Source organism: Elgaria multicarinata, chromosome 1, assembly GCF_023053635.1.
Source record: "Elgaria multicarinata webbii isolate HBS135686 ecotype San Diego chromosome 1, rElgMul1.1.pri, whole genome shotgun sequence".
Lineage (NCBI taxonomy): Eukaryota > Metazoa > Chordata > Lepidosauria > Squamata > Anguidae > Elgaria > Elgaria multicarinata.
Window position 1 is genome coordinate 196,859,385 of NC_086171.1, and position 20,189 is coordinate 196,879,573.

Genomic DNA, 20,189 nt, shown 5'->3' on the forward strand with positions numbered 1-20,189 from the left:
GTAATTTCTTTTTTACATTAAAGCAGGGATAGGCAACACATGGCCCACGGCCTGCACCCAGCTTTTTCTGCAGCCCCCCGGCAAGCTGCCACCATCAGCGCATTGCCATCGCATTTTGGCAGTGTGGAAGAAGGTGCATTTTTACATTAAAACAAAGCATACGAGGACCACGCACCTTGCTTTAATGCAAATTTGCGCTCCGCAGGGGCTTCTGGGACCACAATTATAAATTAAAACCAGGTGAAGGCTCCCCTGCATGACTTCAGTAGAGGTAAAATGGGGCTCTTTTTGCCACTGCCAAATTTAGCAGCGGTGATACTGGGGGTAGGGGGTGAAATAGCCTGTGGTGCGTTCCAGGGAATGTAAACTGGCCGCTGGACCCTCAGATGTTGTGCACACCTGCTGTAAAGTAAGCAGAGGGGGCCCAATCCAGTTTAAGATCCTAGAGTTAAGGCGGGAAGGGCTTAAGCTCCCCCCACCCCGGTCACTGTAGTCCCAATCCTTATTGAGTGATATATATATCTATAATGATAATTGCCATAAATCATCTGGATTGGGGCCCCTGTGCTTACTTTAAAGCAAGCTGCTACTGGTGTCTTCAAAATCATGCATAGTTTGGCCCTAAGTAAGTGGCAAGGTGGAATAATAGACTGCTGCAGAATTACAGTGGAAGACACTATTCCTACATTTAAAAAGAAAAATGCAGGGCAGTATTTTCCAAAAGCAATTATTAAACTTTTAAAAAAAATTAAGTACAAAAATAGCTTTTTGAGTAGCTTCATATCGTTAGATGGGGCTTTCTCACAAAAAAGGAAGTGACCCTGTGCTGAAAGTGATAGGTTAAACCATGCTTAATGTAGGTCACTATACAAATGCTGAATTATTCCAGCCTAAGTGAGAATCTCAAGTAAGAAAGATGAGTTCGCTGTCGCAAAAAATAGGCGATCTTCATGCACGTTTATTTATTTAATTAAAAATGCATACCCTGTCTTTCCATTTCTGTTTTTAAAATGGCCGACAATCATTGAAATATACAATTTTTAACATAATAAAACAAAACAGAAGCAGCAGAAGATCAACCGGAGAGGAAAGGAAGGGAAGCAGGGTCCACTCCATCAGCTTTGCTGAAAAAACAGATCTATTGGGCTCTTCCTCTCCCTTAAATATCTTCTGCCAGCATCACTTCCACCTCGCTGCAGCAGACACAGCAATGGAAGGAAGGACCTACTCTGTTGGCTCTGCTGAAAGACTAGCTGCCTTCAGCTCCTCTTGTAGCTAAACTGTTTCCATTCAAGTTGGATAAGAACTGGTATGGAGATTGCTTCTTTCCCCTCCTCCCTCCCCATTACTAATTCTCTTGTGTCATGACTTTCAGATAGTAATCTGTGGGGCAGGAAATGACCCAGTTCGCACATACCTTTTGTTGTTAGGTGGTTTAAAATTAATACATGGGGTCGGGGGCGACACACTGCTTTCGTTTTACACCTGTGTTAGCAAAGAACCCTGGGACACCTCATTCCTGGATTATTTGCTGCAAAGTCCAAACTTGGCACTTTGCATTGTTGAGGGAGAAACAATCCAATTACCTGGTTTGCACATAATTGCTAACTATGGGTTAAACAACCTGTAGTTAGCCATGGTCATGCTGGAGTGTGTTGCTTCCCATGCTCTCATCACATCCTGAAACAACGTGTGTTGCTTAAGGTTAAAGAAAACCACTCAGAATTTTAACCCAACAACAAACCATGGGTTCAAACCCTAAACAACTCAGAGTACTGGGTTCGCACATCAAGACAACAACATGCTCACCAGTGTACTAGATTCGCACATCAAACAATGGGGCATTCCTGGGTTGTTTCAGAAAGGGGAAGTGAGTGAGCAGGCAGGGGCCACCACACTTGCTCGTAGTTTATTAACTATGTATTGTTTGATTGTGGGTCAGAATTTTAACCCATAGTTTGTTGTTAGGTTAAAACTCTCTGTTGTTTCTCCCTCAATAACCCAGAGTGTTTGGTTCAGACATCGCAGCAAACAAACCCTGGAACACTGTGTTCCTGGCTTGTTTATGAAACTGGATGCACAACAGAAGTGGCGTGTGGCAGGGTGGGGGGAGATGGCTCCGACAACCCATGTGTTAAACAACCCATGGACTGTTGTTACATGAGAACTGGATCACTGACCCAGTTCATACAATAGCCTGAGCTCACTATGGGCTATTTAACCCATGATAAGCCATGATGAATGCGAGGTGCCATTTTTAATATGCAACCCCCAATGGGATTGTGGCATGGATACAGTGGTGGAGGGGGAAACACACAGACTGCAAAGAACTAAATAAAAATAAAATGAAATTAAAATTACAGTTTTATAGAACAGTTGGAACAGTTGCTGCAAGGGAAAGAGATAGCCCTATGGCATTCTCCACTTTTCTTTTCTTTTTAAAGGACTATTGTGTAACAGTATGTAGTTACAATGGCATTATTTTTTGAAAGATATATTTCAATGGAGTGCTGAATAAATGGAATAAAAAATCAGTGGGAGTAACAGACTCCATTATAATGGTTATCCTTGAATAAGAGCATACACATTTGAGAAGCATCAGATCTCTTTTGTGAATAAAACAAATCTTCTATAACACTTTTAGGCATTTATCGCTAGTGTTCACTATTGTTAAAAGGGCACTTTGGGCAGATTTGTATGGGACCCAAAGGAACGCACAGAAAGAAAGAGGCTCCTTACATATGTCAGACCTAAGGGTCTTGGAGCTTTAAATGTCAAAGGCAGCCCAGTGGATTAAGATAAAAAATCAACAGGAGAACCTTGCAGGCACTATAGCCTCAGACTCTTAATTATCAGGCATTTAAGCATGAGCTTTAGCTAAGGGCACAATCCTATGGATGTTTAGACAGAAAAAAGTCCTACAACTCCGAGCATTTCCTGGGGAATGCTGGGAGTTATAGACTTCTTTTCCGTCTAAACACATATAAGATTGCACCCTAAAGGAATTAAAACAAGAGGATGCTGAAGTTGCTCCACCAAGCCACAAATTAGGAAAACCAGAAAAGTTTCTTCTAAACGGCCTCCACTCTGCAATATCCAGAAACCGTAGCTAACCACAAATGCCGTAATCGTTTTAGACACAGAGGGAGAATGCTGAATGCACAATTACACACTAGCAAGTACTTCCTGTTCAGTAGGTTTCTTTAAAAGTGATACATGTAATAATGCTAGCTGAAGCCCTGTAAAAATAATGTCTGCCATGGCATTCAGTTGCTGGCCACTTGCCAGCCGGGTTTAAGTTCTTGTTACTTACACTAGCCTTCCCCAGCCTGGTGCTCTCCAGATGTTATGGACATCAACTCCCAGCCAGCATGGCCAATGGTTAGGTATGTAGTTGAAAACATCTGGAGGGCAGGTTGGGCAAGGTTGACTTACACCATTATTAGAGTGGCTTATTTTTGCAATTACTACTTTGAGCAGAAGTGTGTTTGTGGAGTTTAGGTACAGATTCCTATTAAGCTACAGAATTTGCTACCATAAGATGTAGTGTTGGCCACCAACTTGAACACATTTAAAAGGGGATAGGGAAATTCCTGGAGGAGAAGGCTATTCATGTCTACTGGTCCTGGTGGCTCTGTATTACCTCCAGTATCAGCAGCTGTATGCCTATGGACTCTGGTTGCTGAGGAACACAAGTGGGAGGGCGCTGTTGCACTCATGTCCTGCTTGTGGGCATCTGCTGTCCGCTGTGGGAACAGAATGCTGAACTAGCTGAGCCTTTGGTCAGATCCAACATAATTCTTCTTATGTGGCACCCTGGTTGTGGAATGAGCTCCCCAGAGAGGTCCGCCTGGCGCCTACACTGTACTGCTTTCATCGCCAGCTGAAGACCTTTTTATTCTCTCAGTATTTTAACACTTAATTTTAACTTAAATTTAAATTTTACTATTCTAACTCTGTATTTTAATCTTATATCAATTTTGCTGCATGGTTTTATCCTGGTTGTGCTTTTTATACTGTATTTTGTAATTGTGCTTTTAACCTGTTGGTTGTTTTATTATGGTTTTAACTTTTGTGAACCGCCCAGAGAGCTTCGGCTATTGGGCAGTATAGAAATGTAATAAATAAAATAAAATAAAATAAATAATGTTCATATGAGGAGCTGTTTAACCCTTTCCAGGTCAGCTCAAAAGTAGGCTTTCCCAAGCAACTTTCCTACCAATGGGCGGAGGGGTGGAGGAATGACCCAGGAATTGTGTTCTTTATTTTTATCCCTGGGAGAGCAACTTTGAGCAATTCATTCCCAACCATTGCCAGTCCTTGGAGGAAAAAAGGCGGGATATAAATACAATAATAAATAAATAAAAATAAAACAGAATAAGCATCAGGCACACAGGTCATCTAGTCACACTTTCTTTGCACATCCCCACAGCTCAGTTTCCCCCAACCTGGTGCCTTCCAGATATATTGGACTGCAATTCTAAGAAACACCCCATTCAAGCACATTTTAGCTTTAATCTCTTACTGCCTTGGGAGAGGCATTTTAACCTTTTAAAATAGGGAGGAGGGGCAGCACAAAAGATGGGAAACTCTCAAATGATTGGCAGTTCAGAGGAATGGGTGTGGCCTTCTGGAGAACCTTGGAGGGCCAAATTGGGATGTCTGGAGGGCCAGCTTTGTGCCCGAATTTCTACACACCTGCTTTAGTTCATACTATTGTATTGAACTAAAATCCCAACAGTGTGTTGCTCCAATTGCACAGGCATGTTGTAGATGATGACGTCATGCAACCAACTTTAATACAAAGATGCAAGAGACAAACAAAAATAGACTAGAAATGTGGCTGGTTATTCCAAATCAGCAAGGGAACTTCAGCCATTCTCGCCTCTCCGGCACAGACCATATACACTTCTCATTTCTCCCTATTCTTCCTCCCAGGTTTTCTTCCCCATTCAGATTTCTCCAGTTTCTTTCAGATTCCTGGAATCTGAACAATATCAAATTTCTTTCCTATTTCCAGCTTCCTTTTGCTGGATACCTTCTTAGATGCTTCTGCCTATCCCAGTCCTCGGTGACATCTAAGTCCATTACATGCCGGAAGCTTCACTACCACAAAATCCCTCAGGGAATTGCAATAGAGAGATGCTATCTTTCATTTTGTTTTATGCATTTATATGATTTATACCCTGTCTTTCCACACACGTTCAAAGCAGCTAACAATAAGAACCAGCATTTTAACATGAAAACCTGGTTAAAATAATCAGAAAACAAATACTTTTAAAACTCAATTAAGAAGCACAAAAATAAAAGAATAAAAACTGCACCTGACCCAGCAGACCGGGTTACATGCCAAAGGCCTGACTGAATAAAAAACCTATTTGCATGCCAGCGGAAGGACACCAGAGAAGGAGCCGATCTAGCCTCTTTCAGCAGGGAGACCCGCAGCCTGGGAGTGGCCCCTGAGAAGGCCCTGTCTCGAGTCTCCACCAAGTGCACCTCTGATGGTGGCAGTACAGAGAGAAGGGCTTCCCCTGAGGACCTTAAAACCCAGGCGGGTTTATATGAGAGAAGGCAGTATTTCAAGTAAGGCAGTAAGTTTTCTTTAAAATCCTAGTTTTTCATGTCCAGGGAGCATTATCTGTGTAGCACTTTTCTTTGACTACAGTAAAACACTACAGCTCTTCTGCTAAATGAGTTTGGAATATATGCATCCAACTTCTTTATCAGCACATCTCCTTTTATAATTAACTAACTCTGCAGTGGTGGTTAGCTGAACAAAATTGCCTTCATCCATTTTCAGTACTTCCCAGCTACCTGCGCTTTTAATTTGTTTTATGTTGCAAAGCTCCAGGCCAAAATTAACCACCCATTTCCTGCTATATGTGAACCGCCCAGAGAGCTTCGGCTATGGGACAGTATACAAATGCAATAAATAAATAAAGTATCAGGCAAACTCATGATTGTAGCATAGTCATCTTATTCTTTCCTTCATTGCTGAAGCTGCTGTGGTGTTTTACAGGGTGTTCAGCCCTGGCTCAACCCAAAGATCACTTAAGCCAGACTTCTTGAATCTGGTGTCCTCCATGGGGTGTTGGACCAGGGGTGGGCAGAAAGTAGATCTCTAATTCTTTTGGACTTCAACTCCAAACATTCCTGACCATTGACCATGCTGGCAAAGCTTCTGGGCAGATCTCCAAAACATCTGATCTACTTTCTGTCCATCACTGTGTTGGACTACAAATCTCATTGTTCCCAGCCAGTATGGTCATGATGGTAATCCAACACACCTGGACGGCACCAAGTTTGGAGAAGGCTTACTTAAGCCTTTTCATATTCAGGCAGAGTTTTGCAGACTGTACAAATGCTACCAGAGTAGGGATCTCTCTGTACTCCTTTCCAGGACACTCTACCCAAGAGGAAGTAACTAGTAAATTATAGTTCAATTTTAGCATATTTAATATTCTGCCCTTCCTCCATGGACTTCAGGGTAGATGACAATGAGTTCAACTTAGGGTGACCATGTGGAAAGGGCTCCTGCATCTTTAACAGTTGTGTAGAAACGGGAATTTCAGCAGATGTCATTTGTTGGCATGCAGCACCTAGTGAAATTCCCTCTTCATCACAACAGTTAAAGCTGCAGTAGCTATACTAGAGTGACCAAATACAAAAAAGGACAGGGCTCCTGCAGCTTTAACTGTTGTGATGAAGAGGGAATTTCACCAGGTGCTGCATGCATATAAATGACACCTGCTAAAATTCCCTTTTCTCTACAACAGCTACAGGAGCCCCGCCCTCCTTTCCTAGTTCAACTCATTTTATTTTTACAACAAGGCCATGAGATAAGTTAAATTAAGTGGCAGGGCTTGATCCAGCCAAAACTAACCACCTTTAAGTCCCATAGACTTTTCATGGAAAGAACTGAACAGGTGCGTAACTCTAATCCACTGTAAGAATATGGAACTGTGCAAAGCATTCCTAAAACAGGTTTACTTAGGAGTATGTCCCACTGAGTTACATGGAATTTCCCCCCAAGTAAGGTTTAGGATGGAAGCCTAAAAGTGCTTAACGTGATGTGTCCATTGTACTCCAGGCCTCCCACTGAGCTTCACAGCAAAGCTGGGATTCGAATATGGGTTTTGCAGTTCCAAAACTGACACTCAAAACAGACACCACACTGCACCACAATGTCCACACTGGGTGGACTGGGCTGTTAAATGATCAATGTAACATGTGTGTGGTGGGGAGAACACTGCAAAGGACTCTTCTGGGCTACTCTCATGAGTCCAATGACTGCGAGGGAAAGGCGGTGTGTATTGTATCGGACATAAAGGCCTTAGCTAGATGGGGCAAAATCCCGGGACAATTCCCAGGATCATCCCTGTGCATCCACATGACACACAGGGGATCCCGGGATCAGGTTTTTCTGATCCATCCATTTTTTCTGTGGTCCCAGGCTGAGCCCAGGACTGCGGAACATGTGTGCGGGCGTCGTGCTTTGTCCAGGCTACTCGTGGTTACTCATGAGGAGCCAGGACCCGCGCACAAGGCGCAGAGCTCCTCAGGAGCACTGCGCCCATTAGGGGTGGGTTGGGGGAAGCAGGGGAAATATATATTCTTTTAAAAACACACACCTTACCTTTTGCGCACGAGCATTCGTGCACATCTTCCCCTTTTAAGAAAAAAACACAAAATGGCAGGCGTGACACCTTTCCCTCTGAGGTCATCGCACACCGCGTGTGAACAGAGGGGGAGATTTCGTGATAACAATATTGCGAGATCTTCACCCCTCCGTCCCACTAGACCAGTAGTTCTAGCTAAGGCCAAAGAGTGTATTAGCAGATGCAAAGCCTTTATCCCCATACCATTCTTCCCCAATCTGGTATCCTCCAGATATGCTGGACTACAACTCCCAGCATGGCTGGCTGGGGGTAATGGGAGTTGTAGTACCTGTTGGGGAAGGCCTTCCTATTTTTATGTCAACTCATTTTTGCTCATTAATCACTGATCAGTCATTTACATGTCACTACGTGCCTCCGTGAAATTGCTACGTCCAGCCAACAGAGCTCAGAGCCCTCATCCTGTTTACCTGCATATCATTTATGCAGAGATGAAAGAAAAGGAAGTCAAGCAGCCAGACCAGGCCTTTCTTGGGACTCCACTGACATTCTTTAGGTTCTCTTCAATGTCCCTCCGAAGCCCTTCCCTGGGCCATGTCAATAAATCAGAGGTTGAAGAGAGATAAGGGCTGCTCTAAACATTCCTGAAAAGTCACATTTTCCCCCTTTGCACGAGTCCCTCAACAAATGTGAACAACGCGGTCTCCATGGGATTTGGAAGAGTGGAGGACTTGATGCAGAAAGCAGTTTTGCTTCAAAAGATAAGTGCGCTGGGGTACACCTGTTCTATTTTTAAAAAATAAAATAAAGGACAAGTTTCCCATCCCTCCTTTCCATCAAGGTAGCTAACAATAATCAAATTGAGATTAAAACAAAAACTTAATTAAAACATAACATAAAACAAATGAATTAAACAACAATAAAAGAAATAAACAGCACAAAACTCCAATAAAACCTCCTTCAGCAGCAGACTAGTTTATATGCCAAAGACCTGCCTCAATAAAAAGGTCTTTGCCTGCCAGTAAAAGGACAACAGAGGAAGTGACAACCTAGCCTCCATGGTCAGGAAGTTCCAGGTGCTGGGAGCGGCCACCAAGAAGGCCCTCTTCTGCATTCACACCAAAAGCTTCTCTTTTGCTTGTGATATTCTGGAAAGAACTATGTTACACTGAAGGCAATATATAAACAAGAATAATAAAATAGTATCCAAAGGAGGAAAGAAAAATAGAAATGTGTTCCCCCCTACACACAAACACACAGTGCAAAGTGAAATTGGCAAGCCTCTTTTATAATGACATACTTGGCCTTCCCATCTTTAAAATGGCCTACCTCACAGGGATGTTGTGAGGTAAAATGCAAGAAAAATATAAAGCACTTTTAATTTTGAAGTAGAAATCAAAAATAACAATCCTAATAAAGAAGCTGGTAGCAAATTAGACCACTCATCACCACTGCACGCAGTTGTCTATTCTAGAGTGAATGTAAGATAGTGACTATGAGGCTGAATTGTGAACCAGAAAGCTCCTAGTTCAAATTTCACTTCTGAAATGAACCCCTTGGGTGCAGTGGCGTAGTTTCCAGAAAATTTTGAATTGGAAAATTCATATCCCCCCTCCCCCCAGTGCAAATTAGGTTAGTTTGGATAGGGTTGTTTGCATAGGAAAATTTTCAGTTTGTATCATAAAATTTTCCAATCCAAATAAGGGTCATTTGCTTAAGAAATGTTTCAGTTTCCAATGTTCTAATGCCCTAAATTAGGGATGGGCAACTTGTGGCCCTCCAGACATATGCAAGGCCTAGAACTTGCATTATCCCTTACCAGTGGTTACACTGGCTAGAGCTGATGGAAACTAGGGTGACCATATGAAAAGGAGGACAGGGCTCCTGTATCTTTAACAGTTGTATTGAAAGGGGAATTTCAGCAGGTGTCATTTGTATGTATGCAGCACCTGGTGAAATTCCCTCTTCATCACAACAGTTAAAGCTGCAGGAGCCCTGCCCTCTTTTGTATCTGGTTCTTTCCACACCCGCTGCAAGCGGGATTGGGGGCAGAGCCTCAGATATTTGAATCTGAAGCATCCGATGGCCCTCCCAGATGCTGTCTAGGGGGCCATAGGATTGCTCCCTTAAATGTTAGACGACATGCTAAGCCATGGTGGTTAAGCATTTTGAGCAAAACATTATGGCTTAGCATGTCATTTGAAGCATGACTTAGTGTGTCGCGTCAACCATTCCTAATTATGCCAGCTACATAATCACATTTTAAACACATTCACTCACCATTTGCTGCAAAAGTGTTAGTGCCCTAACCATGGGTTAGCATGTTGTCTGAACAGGCTCATTATGTATATTTTTTGGTAAACATTTAAAGGCAATAGCATGTACTTCTCTCAAGTGAGGCAGGAGGGCCTTCTCTGCTGTGGCACCCCGGCTGTGGAACGAGCTCCCTAAGGAGGTTCACCTGGCACCTACACTATATTCTTTCAGACGCCAGGTGAAGACCTTTTTATTCTCTCAGTATTTTAACAGTCTATAAATTAATTTTAACTTTGCTGTTTTAAATTTGTATTTTAAATTTGTATTTCTGCACTGCTGCTGATTTTATCCTGGTTGTACTTTTATACGGTATTTTATATCATGTATTTATACTGTTGTTTTATACATTGAATGGTTTTAATTTTTGTGAACCGCCCAGGGAGCTTCGGCTATTGGGCAGTATAAAAATGAAATAAATAAATAAATAAAATTAAGGGGGGGGGGGACACCCATGAAGGTATTGAAAGCTGTTGACATGCTAATTAGCAACCCAAAGAAACGCACATGATATGCTGACAACCACTCATTTATTTCAACAGGGGCCCATGACAAATCTCCCTTCCACATGGGATGTTGCAGCACTAGCTATCATTAGCTATTCGTTCTATTTCACTCTGAGACATATGTATTTGTCCGTGTGTGTGTGTGCTGTCACTGAAATACATACACATTCTCTTACATACTTGCAAAGAATAATCACGTGAAAAACATTAATTACAAATCTGAAACTGCCAAGTTTGCCTAACATTGTATTTGCAATATTCGTGTTTCTTAATGAACTTAGAAAACAGGGTTTTTTAAATGGAAAAATAAACCACTGGAAAAAAATTCCACCCCACCACTGATTAGGTGAAAGCCACTCAGGGTAAAACATTCAGCTGCATCACCTACGTGGATGCTTGAAGACTGGTCTGGTCTGATCATGTTATAACTGGGAACGTGGAATCATGTATACATGTGTCACACCACAGGATCGTCTTAGAAGGGGTAGTGTGGTATAGTGGCTAAGGTGTTGGGCTGGGAGTCAGGAGATCTGGATTCTAGTCCCCACTCAGCCATGGAAACCCACTGGGTGACTTTGCGCCAGTCACAGACTCTCAGCCCAACCTACGTCACAGGGTTGTTGTTGTGAGGATGACATGAAGAGGAAGAGGATTATGTATGCTGCCTTGGGTTCCTTGAAGGAAAAAAGGCAGGATATAAATGTAATAAATGAATAAATATTCTCCCTTCTCTCACACACATGGGAATGCCTTTTCTAAGATGGCCCTTACCTTCTACAGTTTTTAATTACTACTTGTATTAAAATTATTAAAGTTTTGGTTTGGTTTAAAAGAAAGCAAAACTCTGCTGTCTGGATCATCAGGGACTAGAGATGTAAAATTTCCAGAAATTTTGAAGCCATGGAAAAAAACTGTTTTTTTCCTGTTTTTTTCAGGGGAAATGGAAATTTTTGGGAAAATTGAAATAATGCAACATTAGCACATTTTACAGATTGAAAGTAACTTTGTTACTTTAGGAACATAAAATGTAATTATGTCCAAGTTGGTTTGGCATAAAATTATTACATTTGTTATATTAAAAGTAGCGTATTCAAACAATTATTACAAATTTAATTTACTTTTTTACTTTTTTTTGGTAACAAATGGAGCCACAAGCTCCTGAACTGTTAGGAACACCTGAACTGTAAGGAACCTCTTTGGTTCTGCCAGTTTATAAAGATCACACAAAAAACAATTTTAAAAAACAACAGAAGAAACCACCAACATTAGTAACAAAGAAAATTATTTATGTCTCCGCTAGTCCTCCAATGTCAAGACATAAAGCACCCATTTCCATAAAAAGAACTGAGAAAAAAGGGGGGAACCAAGATTTAATGAATATGCATGAAATTTAATCAGACTCATTTTCTGACCTATAGCTATCACTATTAGGCCATAGCTAGACCTAAGGTTTATCCCAGGATCGTCCCTGCCTGAGCGCTGGATGCCCTGTGTGGCGCTTAGATGAACAGGTTTGATCCCAGGACAATCCTGGGATAAACCTTAGGTCTAGCTATGGCCATCATGCTAAAATAAAACATCTCGTAATCTGTTTTTTCTTCATTTTTTCCAATTTTCCGGGGGGGAAAACAAAAAAAGGCTTCGGAAGAAATGGGAAAAAAACGGTCCTCCCCCCGAATTTTTCTGGTTTTTTTCCAGGCCTTCACATCTCTATCAGGGACACCTTTTTAGTATATCACAATGTTTTCTCATTGATGGATCTATCCCAGCCTTCCCCATCCTGGTGTCTTCTAGATGTGTTGGACTACAGCTTCCATAATCCCCAGCCAGCATGACAGAAGATTGCTGGCTGGGGATGATGGGGCTTGAAGCCCTACAGTTCTAGAGGAAGGCTGATCTAACCAATGAATTGACTATATACTGCAACCCTAATTGGAACCAACGTGGAATCAAAGCAAGCCAAGCTGATCTTCTGAAACCCAAGTAGTTAGAAAAAAAAGAAGTTACAAAAACCCTTAAGGATTAGAAATGTAGATGGTTAAAAAATAAATAAACCATAGAACAGCTATTGCTACATGCAGTGCACCAGCATCGTCTTGTGCTGTCAACAGCTCTTAATGGCTATAAGAAATACCACTTCTGTGACCCAGTTGGAGCAAGCCGACTCCCCAGACTGTGACTAACATTGCTCAGGAGCTAAGGTTACATCAGAGTAATTGCTGCAAGCACTACTAACAAGGCAAGCCACACAACCATGTCAATGAAACTCCAGTGAAAACTGTGCCATCCCCTATAAAGAAAACAAGATCAGGCAGAGAGTACTGCTAATTGAAGTAAGACAACCATGGGGTTGGTTTTATGCCACCAGGGCAGGATCTACACTACTGCTTTATAGTGGTATTGAAGTGCACTGACAACTGTTGCAGCCTTATTCACCATGGTTAAAGCTGTGGTTTAAGGTGTCATCTGAACAGGGCCCATGCTTATCATCTGAAGCTTGACTATTATCATGTAATTAGCAACATACTTGCCATTACAATGGGGTGTTGGCCACAGTACATTTGCTAGACTATCAATACTCTTTAATATTTGGGAGGCTCAGACATGTTTATGTGTATTGCTGTTTTGTTGCAAGAGTCTAAGGCCGGTGTGGGGAACATGTTGCCTTCCAGATGTTGCTGGATTTCCATCAGCAGCAGTATCCAGAATATACAGTGGGGGAGGGGGGCAACTAGAATAGCCAATGGTGTGTTTGCTGTCCAAAAATGTTTGGAGGCCCACACATTCCCCACCCCTACTCTAAGAGCAAAACTTCAGTGACATGGGAAATCCAAGATCAGGGCCAGCTCAAGGTATTTTCCTGCTGAAGTGAAGGACAAAATGGTGGGGCCAATCAGAGAACACGCTAACCTGGTTGAATGTGGGTTCTTGTTGAACCGTGGGTTATCGTGTTGTCTGAACGCATTACGTGGTCTTGAGGGTGGCTTATTAACCAGCCTGAACAACCCAACAACAAACCATGGGTTCTTGGGGTGTCTTGTTCATGGTTAACAAGCCACCCTGTGTTGTCTGAACAGCCCAGATGACTCTGCCACCCGCACACCACTTTCCAAGAATAGAAGCTGACTGGATTTGCAGTTGAATTTTACTTCCACACTAGCTTAGAGTGTGGAGGGCAACAGATGGGAAAAACCAGGAGAACGCAGGCATAATGGCCACAGCACTGCCACCGTTGTCCCATGCCCATCCAGCATGGCCTGAGTGGCCATTTCACTCTGCCCACTCATAGGGCCAGCCCTATCCATGACCACACCTCCCAACTTTTTTTTAGCCTTCAACTCAGCCATGATGTGAGTGTGCATGCACAAAATAGATCATGGCTATGGTCCTGGGGAAGAGACAGATAACCCATTTCTCCATACTGCTTCCCCAAATTCAATCACATTTTCTTTCTCCCCAGCCACACCCCACGTAGCAGTAGTTACGTGGGAATGGGAGGTGATTTAAATAAGGCAGATGATATGGGGAGAAAGGGTTGAACTCTTCTCTCCAGCACTAAAGACCTGATCCAATTTACCCCGTGCAACTGTTCTTAAGTGTTTAAAAAAGAAAAAAGATGGGAGATTGTGGGTCTGCCACATCACCCATAGCAATGCGCATTCAGCCTTCTGGTACTCTGCCCAGGGATTGGCTACTGCCACCCACCCCACCCTGCCCCCTTGAAGAAGTGCTCTGAAACAATGCTAAGTGATGATAGAGCATCCTTCTAGGAGACTTTTAGGGAGGGAATCATGACCATCAGGAGGACTGGCACTGGCACTACATCTGTCTGGCTTTCGCCACCCCTGCCCAACATAGCTGCCAGTAAATAGGGCAAGAGGTATTTCGGCTTAGCAACAGCCACAACCCATGGCAGCTGGATGCATTTGGCTTGGCATGTCACAGATTGTGGAGGCTTGGTCTAACGCAGGGGTAGGCAATCTGTTGCCCTCCAGATGTTCTGGGCTACAACTCCCATAAGCTTTAGCCAGCATGGCCAATGATGAGGGATTATGGGAGTTGTAATCCAAGACATCTAGAGGGCACCAAGTTGCCCTCCCCTGGTGTAATGTATTTAGCTGTCTTAGACTGAGTCAGGTCGTTGGTCCATCTAGTCCACTGCCATCTACTCCAATGACCCATGGCTCTCAGACAGAGGCCTTTCCTAGCCCTCTTCCTGCTAGAATCTTCTTACCGAGAGATTCCATGGACTTGACCTCGGTTCTTGTGCATGCCAATCATGTGCTCCCTGCCACTGAGCTCTGGTCCTTCGCTTAATGTGCCTCTCCTAGAAACTCACAAATTGTTCTTAGGCATGTATTATTCATTTAGAATATAAGGCCCACAAAAGTGTTTCCCAAAATTGTTGGAAGCTTTGCAGAACCTTACGCTGCTGGCAGACTGACGGAAAACAATCTGTAAAAGCCACAAAGAAGACGTTGAAAACATTTATAGCTTAAATTATACAGGGGGTGTTTGATTTCAAAATGATGGGATGTAAATGCTATAGGCCAAAAGCCAGGGCTGTTTGCCCCAAGTCCTGCCTGCCCAAATCTGTAAGCCAGCCCAAGCTAAGCAGAACCTACCAGACATGTATTTTGGCTTGCCAGGGCATTGACAAACCTCCTGCTTCACTTGGATTGCAAGAACAGGGAGATTTTCAAGGATCCTGTTTTCCCCTCTCAACATTCCATGACATTGAGTTATTATGGGATGGTTTGGCAGAGACTTCCCCCCTTATGGTTTCCTTTCTGAAGATTCCTGCAAACCTCAGGATTACTCCAAGTCTGTTCAGACATCACACTAAGCCACCTTGGAGAACTCCATGGTGGCTTAGGCCTTAGCTAGACCTAAGGATTATCCCGGGATATAGTCGTCCCTGCTGCTCCCGGGGTCCCCTGAGTGTCATTTGGATGCACAGGAATAATCCCGGGATATAGGCCTGGTCTAGCCATTTATTTATTATTTATTTATCATATTTATACCCCGTTCCTCAGCCAAAAAAGGCTCTCGGAGTGGCTAAAAAGGCTCTCGGAGTGGCCTCAGTGAGCCATGTGGTGGGTGTTTCCCTCCCCCGATGGTTAAACTACCCTCACCCACTACTCACCTGCTGCAGTGGGGTTAGTGGGCTTCCATGGGGGTTTCCTGTCATGTGACGGGAACTCCATGGTTAAGTTGCTCCGTGCTGGCGGAGGGGGGTGGGATGATAGTGACCATAGAGTCTGCCAGAAAGAGCAACCACCACCTCCAGCAATGCTCTTGCCACTGCAAACTTTCTCTGTGGTCACACAGGTTTCCTCCTTTTTTCCAATGGAGCAGCTGCTGGGAGCCTGTTCGCACTGAAGAAAACACCGGGACATGTGGCCAAACCGTGCGGAGGTATGTACACTAACTATGGATGGGTCAGTAGGGACTGGAACAATGACCCTGCATGGTCCGGTCGTGTGGCGGGCCTGCTTGTATTGGTTCCATTATTCCTCCCCTCTCTGTAGTTATTGTAACTACCACCCTTCCTAGCATGTGTGAATAGGGCCTATATCAGTTTTAGTATATATACAAGTAGGGCCCTGCAACAACATTGTTACAGTGTGGACTACTTTTGTTCAGGGTTCTAACCACTCCAGGGGGTTTTCTTCTTTGAATTTAATTATTAGAAGGAGTGATATATAGATAAATAATATACCTCTGGGTATAAGTGAAAAAAATAAATAATGAGTGGCATACACACACACACACATACATACAGATATAGATATAGATATAGATATAGAAAGAGAGATTTCAATACAGGTAAGATACAGATATATAGTAAGGTCATCTGATAAACAACCAATTCTGCAGCTACTGCTGTCCTTTAATGTTTTGCAAAAGAATATGTTAAGCACTAAAAAAAAAAAGGAATTATATGAGCCCTGTGAAGAAATAGAGCCAAAGCGAGCTCCTTTGATTTCAGAGAGAGAGAGAGAGAGAGAGGTGGTTCAGAGATAACGGGAAAACATGGCTTCCCATTTGTGAGCCCCATATTCATGCACTCCTTTTCTTTCTTTTTTGTGCTCCAGAGGAGGAAATCTGAAAGGCGTTCCAATTTTAAACAAACCACAGTTTCCTGTTACATCTGAACTCTACTCAGAGAGAACAAACCAGGAACACACCATGGTTTCTGATCCTGGGTTGATCACTAATTAGAGTTTAAACAAACTACACTTCCCTGACTTTAGACAAAATGGGGAGCTGCAGTTTGTTTAAAATCTGAAGTAGAAACTTCTGATTTCCTCCTCTGATTCATGAAAGAGGTGAAGTGGAGCTCAAGAGCCCAAGGCTTGCTGTGGCTCATTCACATAATGAGAGATCATAGGTTCCACCTGAGAACCAGCGTGGTGTAGTGGTTAAAGTGTTGGGCTGGGACTCGGGAGATTCAGGTTCTACTCCCCACTTGACCATGGAAGCTCACTGGGTGACTTTGGGCCAGTCACTGACTCTCAGCCTAACCTACCTCACAGGGTTGTTGTGAGGATAAAATGGAGAGAAAGAGAACCATGTGAACTGTCTTGGGTTCCTTGCAAGGGGGGTGGGGGAAGGCAAGCTATAAATGTAATAATAAATAAATAAATAATGCTTGAACCAGGCCAGTGTCAAGCATGAGGTATGTGATGGAGTATATTAATAAATAAACCTGCTTTCACTGAAATCAGTGGGGCTTAATAGAGCTTAGCTTTGTTTATTTATAGCCTGCCTTTCCTTCTAGAAGCACAGAGAAGCTTACATGGGGATCCAATGCAATCTCCCACCTATACACTGACCAGAATAGAGAGTCTCCTTAGCTTTAACAAGTATAATGAGCCAGGCATGCATCTTCAGACCATTATTTCACTGAATCATGCCCCATGTGCTCCAGTGAACAAGGTGTTGGATTTAGGATGAGTGCATAAATATCAGTTCATCGATCTCCTGCAGCCTGAATTGGTTTTTGTCACAGTACAGGTGTCAATTAACTTATCACTGCCAGGATGCTTATTAACACACTGAAGAGTCACTGTGATTATTTTACATACATCTAAGTTTTAATGTAACTATTACTGCATTTCATGCTTTTCTTTCTCTTCCATCCTCTTTGATAACTTTTACCATTTGACAAGGTAACCAATCATACTTCCCCTATATAGAAATAGGTGCTTCACAGAAGGCACAGAAGATGTTTTGCTCTACTGACAAAGCACATCCAGACTTTTCACATTTGAAACCAAAGGCTATAATGAGCAGGATTCCAGATGTGCTACACAACAGGGAGGGAAAGAAGGCAGATGAAAAGAACTAGGGGAAAAACAGGCGGGTTCATCTCCAGCTTCTCCAGTAGTTTTAAAGGTACCAAGCGCAAAACTCCAGGTGGCAATCAGGCAACTCTAGAGCCTAATCTACACCACGCAGGATATTGCGCTATGAAAGCAGTATATAAAAGGCAGGAGCCACACTACTGCTTTATAGCAGTATTGAAGTGCACTGACAACTGCTGGGGCCCATTGACACATGCCATATACCACTTTCATACCGCGATATCCCGCTTGGTGTGGCTCCTGCCTTTTATATATCGCTTTCATAGTGCAATATCCTGCTTGGTGTAGATTAGGCCTAGGAGGCCTTCCAGACCAGAGGGCCTGTTCAAACATAATGGCTTCCCCACAATGAGCGTTCCTTAGCAACATGAAGTGCTGCTAATTGATGCCAGTGATTGAAGGGAACAATGGCCCAAGGTCTGATCCTTTATGCCAAGTAGTGTGATAAGAAAAAGGATCTGGATGTGTCAACAGATGACCGCCAAGAACAGCCCTAGATAACTTCATGTGAATAAGAACATAAGGGGTGTGCTGGATCAAGACCAAGGGTCCATCTAGTCCAGCATTCTGTTCACACAGTGACCAACACACGCAGGGCATGAGTGCAACAGCATCCTCCTGCCCATGTTCTCCAGCAACTGGTGCACACAGACTTACTACCTCTGACCTTGAAGGTAGCACTGAGCCATCAGGACTAGTAGCCACTGACAGCCTTCTCCTCCAGGAATCGGTCCAGTTCCTTTTTAAAGCCATCCAAAGTGGTGCCCGCTAGCTCCATTTCGTGCCTCTCCAAACAAGCCAGCTCGCCATTCCCACCCAGCCCTGCTCTCCGTGTAACAAGCACAACGCAAGAGCTTGTGACAAACAGGCCAACAAAGGCACACGGGCGGTGCTTTCAGGAGAGTTCATCTCCTCCTGCCCGGATCTTGGTTTCCTTCCCCCCCCCTCCCCCCTGGCCTGTGGATAGGGAGCACAGTGAAGCTGGCACCAGCCAACAACCCTCCCCTCCCCTCCTCTCCGCCTTCCTCCTTTTCCCGTCCAGGTTTCTTGAGGGCTGGAATGGCAGCCTCCGCCTGGGCGTGCCCCTGGCAATGGCGTCAGGATCAACCTGTCAGCTCCTGCCGCCCGAGCCCCCCCGCCAGCCGCTTCCGAGGTGTGGATCTACCCTCCCGCGCCTCCTCAAAGCCCCCGCTGGGGGGTGGGGAGTCTCCATCCTGCCTCTTCTCCCAGAAGGCCGTGTCATCGACGGATTCATTTTTCTCCTTACGAGCGGGAGAGCCCCTTCCTCCCCCCGCAAATGCCAATGGATCTGGGGCTTTCTCCGATGCCCAGGGCTTTTCTTACATCTCTGCCACAGGAGAGGCGTCAAACCTTTTATATAAATTTGCCTTTTATATATATAAAAAAGAGAGGGTGCGGCGGCGGCGGGGGGTGTGGGGAGAAAGCAAATCCGTAAAGACAAAAGACTAACCCACTTGGCAAGCGGAACCGGGCGCGGGAGGGCGAGGAGGACGAGGCATGTGGAGACGCCTGGGAATAAGGGGAGAAATCCCCCGATTCTTTAGCGCCCTCCACGCCAATGGCCAGCCACCGCGGATCGTGGCGTCCGGCTGGCTCCAGAACGGGGCCTCAGCCAGCCAGGCTGCCGCCTCCCCTGAAGCCGAAAGGAGGGCCGGGACGCAGCATCCGAGTTTATCCCAGGGGAAGCCACAGGCAGGAAGCGCCAGGCAGAGAAAGCCCCGAGCCCGGGCTGCCTTCGCCACCGCCGACTTTCCCGGCCGGGAATTGGAGTGGGGGGTGGGGGTCGCGCGCGCGCGCCAGCGGCGAAGCAAAGCCGGGGGAGGGGTCCACGGGAGAGGCGTGGGACGGGGAACGGGAGGCCCAGCTGTAGCCGGAGCCCCGAGAGGGGCAGGGATGGGGCCCGGCGGACGGGCGGGCGCTGCTGGCTTACCCGCCGCGGTGCTTGTTGTCCATGCGCTTCTTCTGCCTCACCGGCTGTAAGGGGATGTTGTCGGTCATGGCCGCGGCAGCTGGGCTGGCTGGGCGCAGCCGCAGGCGGGGAGGAGCAGCGCGCGGGAGGCTCGGCTTCTGCCCGCACCAGCCTCGCCTCGCTCGGCCCAACCTCTCCGCGCTGTGATGACAGCGCCGCCGCCGCTGCCGCCGCCGAGAACCGGGCGGGCTGGGGGCTGGGCGGCGACGCGCAGGTAACGTGGACGCTCACGCCGCCCCCGGTTCTCCCCCGCGCCCGCGCCGTAGCCCACCCATTGAGCGGCGTGGCGGCGCCTCCACGCGTCCCTCGCGCTCTTCCTGCCTTCTCCCCAAGACCCCTCTCCACGCCCCAGACCCGCGCGTCCTCGCTCCCCGCCGCAGCTCACCTCCCAGGT

General features: G+C 45.0%; 1 protein-coding gene across 1 annotated transcript in view; it reads right to left on the reverse strand.

Moving 5' to 3' along the window:
- ATP9A (ATPase phospholipid transporting 9A (putative)) overlaps nt 1-19,880 on the reverse strand; it is a 114,418-nt gene extending 94,538 nt beyond the window's left edge. Inside the window, exon 1 of the mRNA XM_063146343.1 lies at nt 19,757-19,880. Coding sequence (XP_063002413.1) covers nt 19,757-19,824 — 68 coding nt within the window. The 5' untranslated portion in view covers nt 19,825-19,880. The remainder of the gene's footprint in view (nt 1-19,756) is intronic.
- Between the last annotated feature and the right edge of the window lie 309 nt (nt 19,881-20,189).